Here is a 14,273-nt window from a genome sequence, read left to right on the forward strand (position 1 = left end):
CCCGTCCGCCCGGGCCACTGCTACCGCCGGCGCCCTGGCCGCGACTCAGCCGCAGGGAAGCAGAGAGCGCCCGAGCCGGTGCGTGCGCGGGGACGGCGGGGGCGGGGGACCCACGAGTCCAACAGCCCGGACCCTGGGCTCGGAAACGCCACCCGGCCTCGGGCCCCTGCTTTCCGGAATCCTGGCAAGCCCGGGGAACCCAGGCTGGGGGCGGGGAGCGGGGAGTTGGGGTTCCCCGGGCCCAAGGCGATTCCCCCGACCTGGGGCGGCGAAGAGACCCAACACGGGCTACTCTAGGTGCCCGGGGCCGCGATCGAAGGAGACACACGCCAGGGGCGATGGGCATCCCGACACACGGTCGGGATCCGCGTGCTTGCGCGTCCACCTTACCGCGGGATGGGCGGCCACCGCCGAGCGTCTGCGAGGCAGTCGGACGCACAGCTCCGGAGATCTCCCGGCCAGGCGCTTTTAAGGACCAAAGCGGAACCCAGAGACTGGCGCCGTGAACTCAGGGGCTTCGCCACTGATTGTCCAAACGCAATTCTTGTACGAGTCTGCGGCCAACCGAGAATTGTGGCTGGACATCTGTGGCTGAGCTCCGGGCGCAACAGGGGCGGGAGCCGCAGGGACCGAGCTCAGGCGGGCGAGACCCCTCGGTCGGGCGGCGGCCGGCTGGCCCCAGCGTCAGGATCGCGGCCCCGGCCAGGAGCGCAGAGGAAGGACGCGGGTCCCTGCCGCCAGCGCCGCCATCCGCGTCTTCGTCGCCGCCGTCGTCCTCCTTCTCCTCCTCCTCTGCGGGTGACCAGTCCTGCTGGAGGGGTCCTCCAGTCGATCGCGTTGTTTTCCCATTTTTCAAATTTCGGCTGGGAACGAAGCTGGCACACGGCGGCGGGGCCGAATGTGGTCCAGGGTGCCCGCCCTCGGGCCGAGCCGCAGGAAGTCGGGGGCGAAAGATGCCGGCGGAATGCGCTCGCTACCTCGTTTTGAATTGGTTCTCACCTGTCCCCCACCAATAACCTCCAAACAAAAAGAGCCTAAACCGACCCTTAAACCCCCCATAAACCGACCCCTCCCGCCAGCCCCTCCAGAGGAACGGATGGGCTGAGCCTCCTCCAGCCGCTGCCGGAGTCGCAGCTCGGAGAAGCGTGGGGAATCGTGCGCTCCAGCCGGGCAAACCGCCTCGGCTTTGGAACCCGAACTTGGACAAATGAATCCTTTTCATTAAAGACTAATCTTCGGATATAGTGGGGTTTATTTATTCGTTTATTTCCTCACGAGCGGGGGTGAGGAGTTGCCTGGGGGGGGCAGCAGTTGGGCATTGCTGGGGCTGAGCCTAGGTCACCTGTCCCTGACCCCTCTAAGACTCTGGGCTGAAAATGACCTATAATGCTGTGGCCCCTGGCCCTGAACAATTTCGGCCTTGGCACTGGCATCCCCTCATGCCTCAGAGAACCTGCGCATCCTCCTGCCCTACTGCTCCGCGTTAACTGGGGTGCAGACGTGGAACGGATATTCCGTATCTACCCCCGTTGCCCCAGTGTGGGTGGGAAAGGAATCCTCGGGCCCAGTCTCCAGGACTTGGAACCCTGGGTGGGACAACAGGCCACTCTAGTAGGACTGGAGGCAGGGAGGGACCTCCAGGTTACAGGGATCAAGGGACAGGCCAATTTTCCACCGTGAGGTTGTAGGGGGCCATTTCAAGTCCCTTGGCACTGCTCCCTAACATGGAGACCTTGACCTCAGTACCCAATGTGGGATGGTCATACAGCCTCCCTAGACAGCACCTGGACCCCAACACTGGCCTTAATTTGTAACCCCAACATGGCAGTCCCCACCCACACACATACCCAGAGAGCTGGAGAGATGCTTACCAGCCAGGGTGTTGTGGGTGCTCTACGCCTTGAGAATATTACACACACATCTCCCACATACTGCTGGGACAACCATTTGCCACCTTCATCCCAACAGAGTGAGAGAAATTCCACCTTAAATTACTGATATTTAATGAAAAACGTTTTGGGCAGGATGATATTAATGCCCTAATTTTTTTTTTTTTTTTTTTTGAGCTATCCCTCCAGCAAACAAAGCTTTTCTCCAGCTCATGAGAAGGAGGGGCTCAGCAGTCTTATCTGTGCCACTCCTGTTCTGGGTTCTGGGGCTGTTGGTTGCAGTTAGTGGGACAAAGCCGTGGACGGGTACGGCAATGTCCTGGGACGCACACTGGTGAGGACAGACTGGCTCTGCCACCCCCTTCTCCAGATGGCCCTAATCAGATCGCCCCTTCCCAGACAGGATGGGTGGTCTGGGTTTCAACCCCGTTCCATTTTTGGGTGAAGGGCAGCTCTAAAAGCCCTAGATAAGAGGGCAGAGAGGATGGACCAGAGACCATGGCTGAGAGGATGTGGGGTGTCACTGGTTTCTAAGGATAAAGCTCCAGGCAAGGCTAGTAAACAACCTAGTCTTTTATTTGCCCAAGGCCAGCTGTGGCAGACACTGAAGCCCCAAGACTTCCAGAAGGGATGAGGGGAGGAACGGTGAACCATCCTGCCTACCAGGTGCCACCTGCCCTGATCCTGCTTCCTGCAGAAGGTGGGAAGATAAAAGTCTACTTTTGTGCCATCAAGTGTCACACCAGTTTTCAGATACTATATTCAGTTGTTGTTGAGGAGGAAACTGAGGCACACTGACTCTCCCAGGCCTCTATTCGCCAGTCCAAGGTTAAGCCTACTGCCTCCTTCTCTCTAGAATGAGCTGCAGTCAGCCTTTTGCTGGGGGAGGGTCTCAGGAGCCCATCTGGTGGCCTGTGGGGGGGAAGGCCAGCCAGGGTCAAGGGCTGGGGATGGAGGGGGGAGCAGAAGGAGGAGTGTGGTTGGAAGAGCAGCTGCTGGGTGGGGGGGAGGGGGTCGGCACTGAATAGGGGACCCCAGCTGGGGTTCCATAATGACATCGGTGGGGGACAGGCAGAGCTCTCTACTGTCCAGATGGGGAAACTGAGGCGAAACTCCTCCAATGTTTGAAAAGGGAGGGGCCTCCCGTCAGCCATTCAGGACCATTCATCTTCCCCATGAAGACACTGACCGGGAGCTGGAGTGCCTTGCCAGTGGTCACTCAGCGTTTAGACTGAGACACAGGAGTGGAAGGCAGCTGGGTCACCTGGCTGCAGAGCCCTCCTCCGCTACTGACAAACCAAAGGGGCACCCTCCCCCACCTCAGCTGCTGGGAGAGGGCACGCCAGGCTCAGGCGCCCGCCTGCCCGCCCGCCAGCCTGCTTCCCCTGTCCACGTGTCTGAGTAAAGGCTCATTTTTAGCACCTGGCCTCTTTTCCCTGCCTGGAGGGAGCTCAGGGGACAGAGCAGGGAAGAAAGCAGACAAGGGGGACAGGGAGACCTGGAAGCAGGGCCCAAGGGGACGTCTGATTGTTCTCTTCTCTGCCCCCCAAGGGCGCCCAGGCACAGAGAGGGCCCCTTAGCCGCCGTGCAGGGTGGAGATGAAGAGGACGCTGTCCTGGTCCTGAAGCTGGTAGTCCAGCTCGCCCTGGTCCAGGAGAGAAACGAGGAGGAGACTCTGAGGGCCACTTTTCCAGTTTGCCCCCAGGTGTCGGGAGGGGTGGAGGGTCGGGGGTGAAGGTCGGGCTGCTTTGGGAGGAAAGAAAACTGGGTTCCCTATACTTTCATTTGCAAACGTTTAGGATGGAGGACAGCGCACCACCTCCCCCAGCCATCCTTTCCTTCCTCGCTCACGGTGGGAGACTTGAAGAGCCTTAGTCTGGGGGCTAGAGTGGGACAGAGGATTACCCAGTCCCCCTCTTTGGGCCTGATGAAAGGCCCAAGGCTTTGCTACTAAAGCAGTGAGGGGAGGGGTTGGGGGAGGGATGTCCCCAGAGGCACTGACCAGCAGTTCCCAGTCCGCGTCGTTAATCAGCACAAGAATTCCTGGCCGCCTGCGGGAAAGATGGTGGTGAGTAGCAGGGAGGGAAGGGCAGTCAGCAGCAGGCGTGCAGAGGCTTAAGCATTTGGGCTGCAGGAGTGGGTGGTGGGAGCCCTTCCTTTGGAAGTTCCGGTTAAAGATCTCCCAGGAAGCAGAGGTAACAGCCTGAGTCTAAAGGAAACCAGATCAGATAGATAGTCATGGTCTAGGGGCCAGATGGAAAAGGGGTACAAATTCCAGCGTCACCTCCCAGACTCTGGGCAGGTCATTTTGTTTCTCAGAGCATCAGTTTCCACACCTGAAAATGGGGTAAATGACAGCGCCTTTCCCACAAGGCCTGTGCCAGGATGAAACGGATGATGATGTGTGTGCGGTGCTTGCTCGCCAGGGTTGGTAGCGATAACCACTGGCAGCGGTATATTTTTCCAGGGTTCCAACCTCACTCTCCTAGGCCTCCTGCATGCCTGTCTGGAGAGGGGGCTGTCTCAGCTCCTCCAAGTCAGGGAAGGCTGCCCAGGCTCAGGGCCCCTGGATGCCCAAGAACAGCACTACTGATATAAGGCAGGGCAGGCCGACGTATGGACAGGGACCTTAGCCCGGCTCCTGTTGGCAGTGGCCCAAGGAGCACTGCTGTCCTTGGGGTGGCCTCCATGACTACCAGACCATGACCTGAACCAGGGGCTGGATGGCAGCCTTAGCCCTCAGGACTGGATGGTGACCTCTGCTTCAAGGCAGATGAACAAGTCCTACAAATGCCCTGCCCGCCACTTTTACACATTACGCTGTTTGTTGTAGAAGTGACTTCTTGGCACATGGAACCTGGCTCCTTGCCTAGGAGGCTGAGCCAGGCCTGGGACAGGTACAGAAGCTTTGGACTGGAAGTAGGGGTGTCCCCAGCGAGCAAGAATTTGTGTGCGTGTACGCACGTGCACACAGTAACACCCTGGGACCTAGACCGGTGCTGTCCAATATGGTATCTATTAGCCATATTCAAATTTAAATTACAATTAAATAAAACTGAACATTCACTTCCTCATTCACACTGGCCACATGTCTAAGGCTCTACAGCCTTATGTGTCTAGCAGCCACCATATTGGACAGGACAGATAAAGAATATTTCCATCATGGCAAAAATTCTACAGGTTAACACATCCAAGACTGTCAAGGGATTGAAGGGACCCCAGGCAGCATTTTTTCCTTCGTACTTTCTGTACAGAGAGAGCAGCTGAGGCCCAGAGAAGGAAGTAACTTGCCTAAGGTTCCACAGCAGCAAGCCCGTGGCAAACAAAAGGAGGAATCCAAGTTTTCTGAGGACTTTACCAGTCTCCTGGCCTGGGCTTTGAAAAGATTCCCAACAATCCAGCATGGTTACAAGAAAACCGGACGGAAACTCTTTCCTCAGAGGGTAAGGGGACGATAACAGGGACAATAGGACATGGAGAAGGCGGTGGCTGAATGCAAGGACAGGGGCCCAAACCTCCTTCCCTCCAGCCGCCCTCCTCAGGGGAGGCAGGAAAGGGACTCACACGCTATCTCCCTGGATGAAGAGCTCTGGCCGCTCTTTCAGCAAATTCTTCTTGATCCAGACAAGGAGGTTCCGGATGTCCCCTGAAGAGGAAGACAGAGATCAAACTACTGTCAAACCTAGATGACTCTTGACCCCTAGAGCCTCACCTGGACCAGAAGAAGGTGAACATGGGGCCCGGAGGGCCTCTTTCAGACCAGACTGCCATGGGCCCTGAACTTATGCATTCCCGAGGTGAGAAAATAGGTCAACAGAGGCCAGAGACCTGCCAGAGAGGTCTTCAGAGAAAAGTGGCATCTAGCACTGCTGAAGGCTTAAAGAGACAATAGGGGCTCAAGGCACACGGCAGGAGGAAGTCACATCTGAAAGGATTGGGAGACAGACCCCCACAAGCCCTGGAAGACAGTCTGACACTGCCACAGATCGGCTTTGGAGGGGGCCGTGGACAGCTCCCTCCATTTTTATCTCTCTAGCCAGTCCCGATGGGGAGGATGCTGCTTTGCTCTTAGAGCGGTCTGCATATATTTCCTTTGTGAGGGAAGAAAAACAATTGCTGAGCTGATAACATCAGTTAATTTCCTCCGGTAGAAGGAGAGAAGGATCCTTCACCAGCCAGAGACACTGACAAATCGCTGCCCCCTCCACAGAGCCCCCGGAGCTGGGGACAGCCACTCTGAAGAGACAAGAGGTTCAGGGTTGAAGGGCCTCTCCTGCTCAGCTGGACTCTGAGATCTGCTGCTTTGTGGTTCGGGGACAGCCACCAAGCTCTTTGTGCATCATGTGGAGGCTAAGAGTCACCTGTCCCCAGGGTCACCTCTCCTTCCTAGGAATAGGATCCCGGGCGATAACACATTGAAACCTGGCTCTATAAACTCCTCGAGGGCTATAGCTCTCAACTACCCACTCCTCAAACAGACTGACTGCTGAGGCTGCCCGAGTTCCCTCTCCCCTGGAGACAGCCTGAGGACTGAAGGCTCTGGAGAGACAACTAGTCTCTGAAAAGCCAGTAGGGGCCTGGGACTAGCCACCCCCACCCAAGTCAATGTCTCAGAGGGGTCTGCTGTCCTGGACTCATGCCTGAGACAAAGCTCAAGGGTTAGGCTGGAGAAGGCCCAGGTGGGGCCTTGTTCTCCGCCTAGTCAGTCCTGGAATGTAGGTGACGGGAAGGCTGCTCGGGCACTGAGAATTAGCTCTCCGCAGTCTAGGCCCAGCAGCGTGTCATACGCACAGTACCAGCCTTGGGCAGTGTTTCAAGGCCCTCTCACTGGCCTGTGTACCACCCTCTTGGAAGGCACAGGCTGAATAGGCTGGTTTACTCTGCCCCATGCCAACTTCTCTGGGTCATATGCCAGCAGAGCACAGGGCTATGGGCAAAGTGTCCCTGGACGGAGACTGCCACCTTTCAATTTTAATTCCTACTTTTAAAAGCAGACCGGATTTCTCAGGGTCCCTGGAGTGGGCAGGGGGTGGGAGTGTCGCCTCCGACTAGCCGCAGTCCACTTGGTCTCCTGGCTGGGTTCCTCCTCTGACGCCTAGGTTTCAGAGGCTTCTCCTCGGCCTCCATCTTGGTACTGTCTGGTGGGCCGCCAGCTCATACATCTTCTGGCCGCTCGATAGAGCCGCCGGGGTCTGACACATCCATCAGCCAGACCTGACAGACAGGGTTCTGCCTGTGTGTGTGGAGACACTGAGAGGGACTAGGCAGTGCCTGGCCTAAAGGCCACCAGCTGCACCTCTACAGCCTATACAGAACCAGATCCAGTTGGGGAAAATGAGGGGACTTCTATTCCACTCTGGATAGGCTGCGGGGGTGGTGGTGGTGGCTAGTGGTCATGCTGGGGTCATCCAAGTGATGGTACCATCATGGAGTCCCAGAGGGGTGGGCTGGGGGTGAGTCTGCTGCCGGTGCTGGCTCATTTATCATGATGCTCCTCTCTGCTGAGGTCATTCCCTCCCTCCTTTGGGCCCCCCAGGCCTACCCACATTCTTGATAGCCTGTTACCATGGTGAGGCCACTGCATCATCATCTGTATTGTTCCCCCATGCCTGGATTTGGTGGTGGGGAGAGATGGAACTCAAGGCTCCCTTCGCAGGCTGCGAGGGCCACTCGGCCTGGCCTGAAATACACCCCCAGGGACATCTTGCCAGGCTTGCTGAGGCCCAGACAATATGCAAATGGCCTCCAAGCCAGATGGCCTGCTTCCAAAGTTGCCGGGGAGGAGGAAGGGTTAAGCAGAATCAGGGGCTGGTGGCTTGGGGAGGGCTCTGGGGAATCTCACTTTCACCTTCCCCCTCTGCGTCCTACTGCCTTTCCACTGTGACTGAGGGTGGCTTCCCTCCTGGGATCCCACGCAATCATTTGTAAGGTAAATATTTACTGAGTGAGTAGTACGTGCAGGTGCCAGGGAGATGGCGGCGAGCAAGACTGACATAGAGCCTACCCTCATGGCATTAACAGGCCAGCAGGGGAGCCAGACATTACATATTAGTTGTGATAAATGCTATCTCCTTTGTGTAGGATCAAGAAAAGCTGAGGCCTGAAGGATGAGTGGGTGGGATGGGAGAATATTCCAGGCAGAAGGAAGAACATATGGGAAGACCTGTGGCAGGATGGAACTGGCAGGTTCAAGGTAACAGAATAGAGAAGGCAAGAAGATCGTCACCAGATGAGCCCAAGAAGTAGATGGCCAGGGACCAGATCCTACAGGGCATGTGTGAGCCTTGAGAAGGGGCCTGCTCTGGCAGAGGCCTCTGCTTCCACATGCATCCCAGGGGTATTTACCGAGCACGTGCTCCAAGGGCGCAGAACCCATACTGCCCGGGCCTGTGCTCTATGTTTCTCTGCTCTGACACACGTGTCAAGATCCAGCTCAAATGTGTGGAGTCACCATTACTAGAGTATGTTCTCTGGATCCGGCACAGGCCACAGAACACAGCATAGACCCTTCCACACAGCACCCTGCCCCTTCCCCCAGATGTGTGCCGAACATGTGGACAACTGGAGAGAGAAGGCGGGCTGAAAACAGGGACCCCCGGTTCTGAGTTCAACTCCATCGCTTCCTAGTTACATGCTCTGGGTTAGGAATTCCATGAGCCTCAGCTTCCTTCTTTGCCAAATGGGGATAGTAAGAATGCCTCATAGAGCTGTTGCGAGGATCGAATGAGATGATTCATGTGAAGCTCCTGGCACTGTGCTGTGATTCTTCTGCGATTCAGAAGAAGAACCTGTATTGTGTACCCTCTCTTGATGACGTGAGCTTCCATGCACTCTGCCCAGGGGCCTGGCACTCTGTGGAAATGCTCATATTGCTCTGGAGGGTGAGTTACAGCCAGTCAACCTTTAATTGGACAGTGCTGGGAGGTTTTCTATGGGATTCACTACCTTCCCATCAGAAGTCAGAGAGAAAATGGGAAAATGAAGGAATTGAGAGAGTGGTAATGGGGCCTCCCCTCCATTTTCTATGTTCGGATGCCTAAGATGCTCCAGGACAACCCAGGTGGAAGAAATCACATTCTGAGGCCATGGGTACTGGAGGCCAGACTGCCCTGGTCACGTGGCCCCAGAAGAGGGACAGGAGCACCCTAATAAAAGGCTTCCAGGGCAGGAAGCCTTGGCACCTGGCCTGCCCATCTGGGGAAGAGCAAGTGATGGGAGCTGCTGCTTTGGTGGCGTGGTTAAGAGTTTGGATTCTGGAGCTGGAAACTGCATGCTAGGTGGCCTCGGGTAGGTCACTTCACCTGTCCTAAGTCTCAGTGTCATCATTTGACAAATGGGGATAATAATCCAACCTCCAAAGACTGCCGAGGATTTGGGCATAAGGGCAGCGGTCGACCCAGTGCACCGTTAAACACACAGGTCAAACATTTGTCCAGTGACAGGATTCTTTATCCTCTGGGCTACCAGAACCTTCTTCTCCTAAAGGCTGCTGACAACGGGCACCATGCACGCCCCTTAGAGAGCACCTACGAAGGCTCCTGCCAGAATCCCTCTCCCCAGTGGACTGTCCTTGTTTGGGGACAATGACCACCCACTGTGGCAGGGCCCCCCAACGGTGTCAATCCAAGCTTCTCAGGCTGAAAGAGAACAATCTCAAGGTCTTATCTGATATGGAGTCCCAGCTGCAACAGCCCTTCACGCGGCCTCTCTCTGAACGCTCCTGGGAGAGCTTTTCTCCCAACCAGAAATCTGTCTTCCTGTCACTCCCACCGAGCCTGGTTGGTCCATGGGGACTACACCAACAAATGTGTTCCCTCTTCCCCATGCCCGCCCAGCAGACTGGGGAGAGACAGATCCCCTGAGTCTCCTCTTCCATAGGTTAAACCACTCCTGTCCGCACCAAGTCCACCGGGCAACAAGACAAGGCTCCTCTGGGAGCCCACCCCAGGCCTTCGCTGAAAAGGGAGAAGAAAGAGCTGGGGAGGGGGGAGTAAAGGAGAGGAGAGGGTAGAGGGAACATCAGAGGGTCCATTTACAAGTGAATGGGGGTAAGAATGGAGCAGTTTGTGGGCTAAACTGGCCTCAGAAGGAGGTTTACAGATGTGCGAAGGGACGCTCCTCATTGTTTAATTAAGCAGAAAGTGGATCTTTTCAAAAGCAATTTTGCACAGGGACTGGGAGGGGTGGGGGGAGAGGAGGGCAGTGGGGACGGGATCAGCAAACAGGCCCCGGAGCAGAGAAAGGAACAGCTGGCCCCAGAGAGGCTGTGAAATGCATGCTAAGCAGTTTAAAGGCGCTGGGAGCGCAGCGCCTCAGCCTCCCTTTAGTACAATGGCAGGGCGGAGGAAACGGGCAGGGAAAGGTGAGACAGACACGTCTCCTGCTGGGGGGCCAGGGCAGGTAATGCCCTCGCTGGGACAGTCTGTCCCCCGACTGTTTGGGTTTGCTCCAGGCCACTGACCAACCATGGGCTGGAAGCCTCAAGTTGAAAGAATCCTTGAAACATAAAAGCCAGCCCCCAGGGGCTACAAGAGCCAAAGCTAATGGGTGCCTATCAACCCCAGCCAATCAAAGAGATGGCCCACTCCAGGGACACGGCTATTAAGAGGTCCCCCCTACATGTACAACCTCCTCCTGATCAGCATGTCCTGTCTCCCAGAATTGTAAACTTAGCTCTGGAAGCAACATTTCCAAACTACATGTCAGATGGATAACCTGCTCAGTGAAGAGGAAATCTAGCCTAACCTCCCGTTTTACAGATGGGAAAACAGAGGCTCACGGAAGTAAGTGGCGCTGTGCCAGGGCTCCTCTCCCCTTTGGCCTTGCCCACCCTCTTCTCTCAAGTTGGCCGGGTTGGACGCTCTCCCCTGGCCCAGGACCCAGGGCCCTGGAGTCCCCTTGTTTGGGCGACTTGTCACAGTCCATAATCTTATGGCTGCTATTTTCTCTGCTGGAGTCTCCAAGACCTGCTGGGCCAAGTGGCAGCCCCTGGGCTGGGAAGGATGCCAGACAACAGATCTGGGCACAGGCTTGGGCGAAGAGTAAGACTCTCCCAGTGGCAACTGCTGGGCTCCCGTGTGCCAGGGTAAGGCCTGGCAGCTGCCAACCAGCTCGCGGCTGCGATGTGACCCAAGCCTCTGGGCACGGCAGGGCAAAAATGGGAACCAGAGGTAGAGTGTCATAGCCAATGCCCCGAAGACTGAGAAAAGGGGCCGTTTCAGCTTCTCTCCCCTGCTTCCTTCCCTTTCATCCCGGGGGGCGGAGGATAGGCCCCCAGCTGGCCTATAGGCAGCAGGTGGAGAATGAGGGATCAAAACCCTGGGTCTTAGCCCAGACTCCCCACTTGAACAACTCTGGACAGGTCACCCCGCTTCTCTTTCTCTCAAGTTTGGTTTCCTTGATGATAGATAATATCTACTGGGGGTGATTATGAAAATCAAAACAAGTAGCTGTTGAATGTACAAATATAAATACATAAAAGTATAAAAACCAGAAAGTACATTGCAGATGTGATACGTTATGTGATTCAGGGAGCCTCTCAGGATAAATGATGACGAGTCAGTGGCAGCACGCAAGGACTCTGAAGAACCTGAAATCTGGTTCTGAATCCCAGCTCCGCTATTTAAATAACTGTATGACTTGGAATAAGTCCCTTGACATCTCTGAGTTTGGGTTTCCACTTTTTAAAATGGGAATAAAAATGACAGCTACCACCTAGGAATTGGTGACAATTATTTGCACAACCAGTTGGGGCCTTGCCTACCATGCCAAACTCAGTCTGTGCCCTTTAGGACACTGGCCTTCCTTTAGTTCCTCAGCCACCCTAAGGCCTCTTACCCCGAGCCTTCGCAGGAGCGATCCCCTTTGCCTGGAACGGGCCCCATGCACCTCTACGCTCCCTCCAATTTATCAGGCCGGCTCCTTCTCGTCGTTCCGGCCTTAGCCTCCAAGCCACCTCTTTAAAGAGGCCGTCCCTTACCACCTCATTCAGAGCACCCTTCTGTTCCCATGCCAGCCAACGCCACATGTTGTTATAATTATACATGAATGTGATTTTTTTTTTTAAATTTATTTTACAGGCACGTGTCTACTTATTTGTTGCCTGGATGTACTTCCATGACGCTGTAAGCTCCGTGAGGGCAAGAACTATTATCTGTTTTGTTCACCATCGAATACTCGGCAACTAATACCATGCCCAGCACAAAGAAGCCCCTCAAAAAGTATGTGCCCACTATAGGAAAGGATAAAGTACTTCTAAATCTGACACTTGGTAAGCATTCAGACAATGAATGAATGAAAGAGGCTGGAAGTATTAAACTTGGAGACATTTATGCCAAGCAAACGCAGGGGGAAGGCAATCATAACCTGTGATATTTTAATAACTTCCCAACTAGTTCTTTGAGAGGCCTTGACTCTTTGAGAGGCTTCTTCTAAGGGCCCCTTGTTCTCTCCCAAGGCTGCGTGGCCATCCGTCAAACTAAGAAATAGTCACCTTTATCACCCCTGGTCTTCTACCACCAGGGACATACACAATCCCACAATCCTGACATTTAACCCCAGCCTCACGCCAACTGCCAGCTCAAGGGGGGCAGTGCCCTGTTCCTTGGTGAGTGTCCCCCAGCCTCTACACGTGACACACAGACCCACCCTGAGCCACTGCTCTCCAACCCAAGGGAGGCTCAGGAACAACATTGGCAGCCAGCAAATTTGGGTAATAACTGTTGGATTCCTGGCAGATACATGTCCAGTTCCAGAAGAATCCTGTCAGACCTCACTGACCATTTTCTGCCGCTCACCTCCAGGAACCTCACTCCCCTGCCTGCTCGTAACTGATCCCCTCTTCCCCCCCCCCAACGTGTCTCAGTCCTCGGTGAGAAGGGCTCCGGGTCCCGAGCGTTCTGCTCTTGCTAGGATCCACTGCCAGGGCTGCGGGGCACCTCCAGTCGTGACACCAGCCCCTGTCTCTAGGCCACAATGATATCACCCAGCTGGACCTCTTCGAGACCCCCAGTTTGAGGCAGGGACTGGCTCTCGTTCATGGTTGTCACCTCAGTGCCTCGTATGTGGTCTTCCACATAGGAAGTGCTCGATATATGTTTGTTAAAGAAAGATGAACAAGTATTCGAGTGAACAAATGAAGAGAGTCCCCTGTCCTCCTTGGTCAAACTCCCTCCTCCAACCTTTTTGGGTGAATATTCTTCTCATCTGAACCCTCTGACCACAGTGTGAGCCCACCCACATTGCTCCCGTTTCAACGGAGGTTCCCACCCTCACGAGAACAGCTCTGCTGCCATCTAACAACAACGGATGCTCCTTCTAGCAACTCTGAGAGACAAGGATCACCACGCCCACTTCACAGACAAGAACACTAAGGCTCAGAGAGGGGAGGTTACTGGCCTAAGGTTCTAAGGGGATTCTCACTCTAGTGTGTCTGAATACAGGACTAGGGTACGCCATCTCCCTCCTACAAAGCTGGCTGATCCCAGAGAGGACGGGGGAAAGGGTGCTCCAGTGACCTCTCTTCCTCGTTCTCCCTGGCTAGGGAAATCCAACCCATTCCCATGTGAACTGGGCTGAGTGACCCCTGTGACCTCCTGCCCAGAGTACTCGAGAGAGAGGCTCAGACAGCCCATACTCACAGGGCTCTTCCTGTCCAGGCAAGGTGACCTGATGTTTCTTTACCCCGTCGAACAGGAGCTCCGCACCACCTCTGCAAAGAAGAGCCAGAGAAAGACAGCCGGGTCAGCGCCTGAAGATACCTAGCTGAGCCTGAAAACTGAGGAGGGGGCTAGCACGAGAAGCCCAAGGTTCAGGAACACCTTGGGTACCAGTGACTGATTCTCAAATATGACTTCCTGATGTGGTAAAGTAGGATATCAGTAATTTTTTACCAAACATCAAGTACCCAAATTTTCAGACTCTTGTTTTCTCTGCTTTCTCAAGAGGTGGCCTAGCATACAGGGTCAGGTTTGGAGCTGATGGAGACCAGGGTCCACTTCGGCCTGATGCCCAGACCTTGGGCATGTGACTCTATGTTCTCAAGCCTCAGTCTTTCCATTTACAAAAATGTTGAAAAGCCACCATGAGGCATGCTGGAGACCCTGTATGTGTCGAGGCGTTTCCTCTGGCCAGGTGAGAGTTTGAACTGTCCCTGCTTGTGCCACCCGCTGCTGGCCTGGTTGGCACACCACAATGCTGGAGTAAGAAACTCCACTAGGCTTACCAATAACTTGGCCATTTACAAGATCGTTCTTCATCTCATTTCATCCTCAGGGCATCCCAGGGAAGGAAGGAGGGAGGCAGACATTATTAACTCCATCTGATGGAGAAGCAGAGGCCTAAAGCGGTTAAGTAATTTGTCCAAGGTCATGTAGGCAGAGGCCA

At 55.0% G+C, this 14,273-nt stretch overlaps 2 protein-coding genes across 4 annotated transcripts in view; one reads left to right on the forward strand and one right to left on the reverse strand.

The window, feature by feature from the left end:
* Window positions 1-16: 16 nt before the first annotated feature.
* On the forward strand, window positions 17-1,212 carry LOC105294813. The gene has a single exon (XM_011364192.2). It carries the CDS (start codon window positions 397-399, stop codon window positions 985-987), a length of 591 nt encoding a protein of 196 aa, XP_011362494.1. The 5' UTR covers window positions 17-396; the 3' UTR covers window positions 988-1,212.
* Window positions 1,213-1,986: 774 nt separating this feature from the next.
* URM1 (ubiquitin related modifier 1) overlaps window positions 1,987-14,273 on the reverse strand; it is a 21,451-nt gene continuing 9,164 nt past the window's right edge. For 2 of the 3 annotated variants that reach the window (XM_023533010.1, XM_011364193.2), the window contains exons 2-5: window positions 13,529-13,599; window positions 5,454-5,535; window positions 3,892-3,940; window positions 1,987-3,534 (exon numbers count right to left, since the gene is read on the reverse strand). In XM_023533010.1, coding sequence (XP_023388778.1) covers window positions 3,466-3,534; window positions 3,892-3,940; window positions 5,454-5,535; window positions 13,529-13,599 — 271 coding nt within the window. In that variant the 3' untranslated portion in view covers window positions 1,987-3,465. The other variant, XM_023533011.1, reaches the window with a different exon arrangement.

The sequence above is a fragment of the Pteropus vampyrus genome, unplaced genomic scaffold, assembly GCF_000151845.1.
Source record: "Pteropus vampyrus isolate Shadow unplaced genomic scaffold, Pvam_2.0 Scaffold95, whole genome shotgun sequence".
Classification (NCBI taxonomy): domain Eukaryota; kingdom Metazoa; phylum Chordata; class Mammalia; order Chiroptera; family Pteropodidae; genus Pteropus; species Pteropus vampyrus.

Bases quoted from the DNA above. Each gene is read 5' to 3' on its own strand.
- LOC105294813 (XM_011364192.2), top strand. From the start codon at position 397: ATGGGCGGCCACCGCCGAGCGTCTGCGAGGCAGTCGGACGCACAGCTC.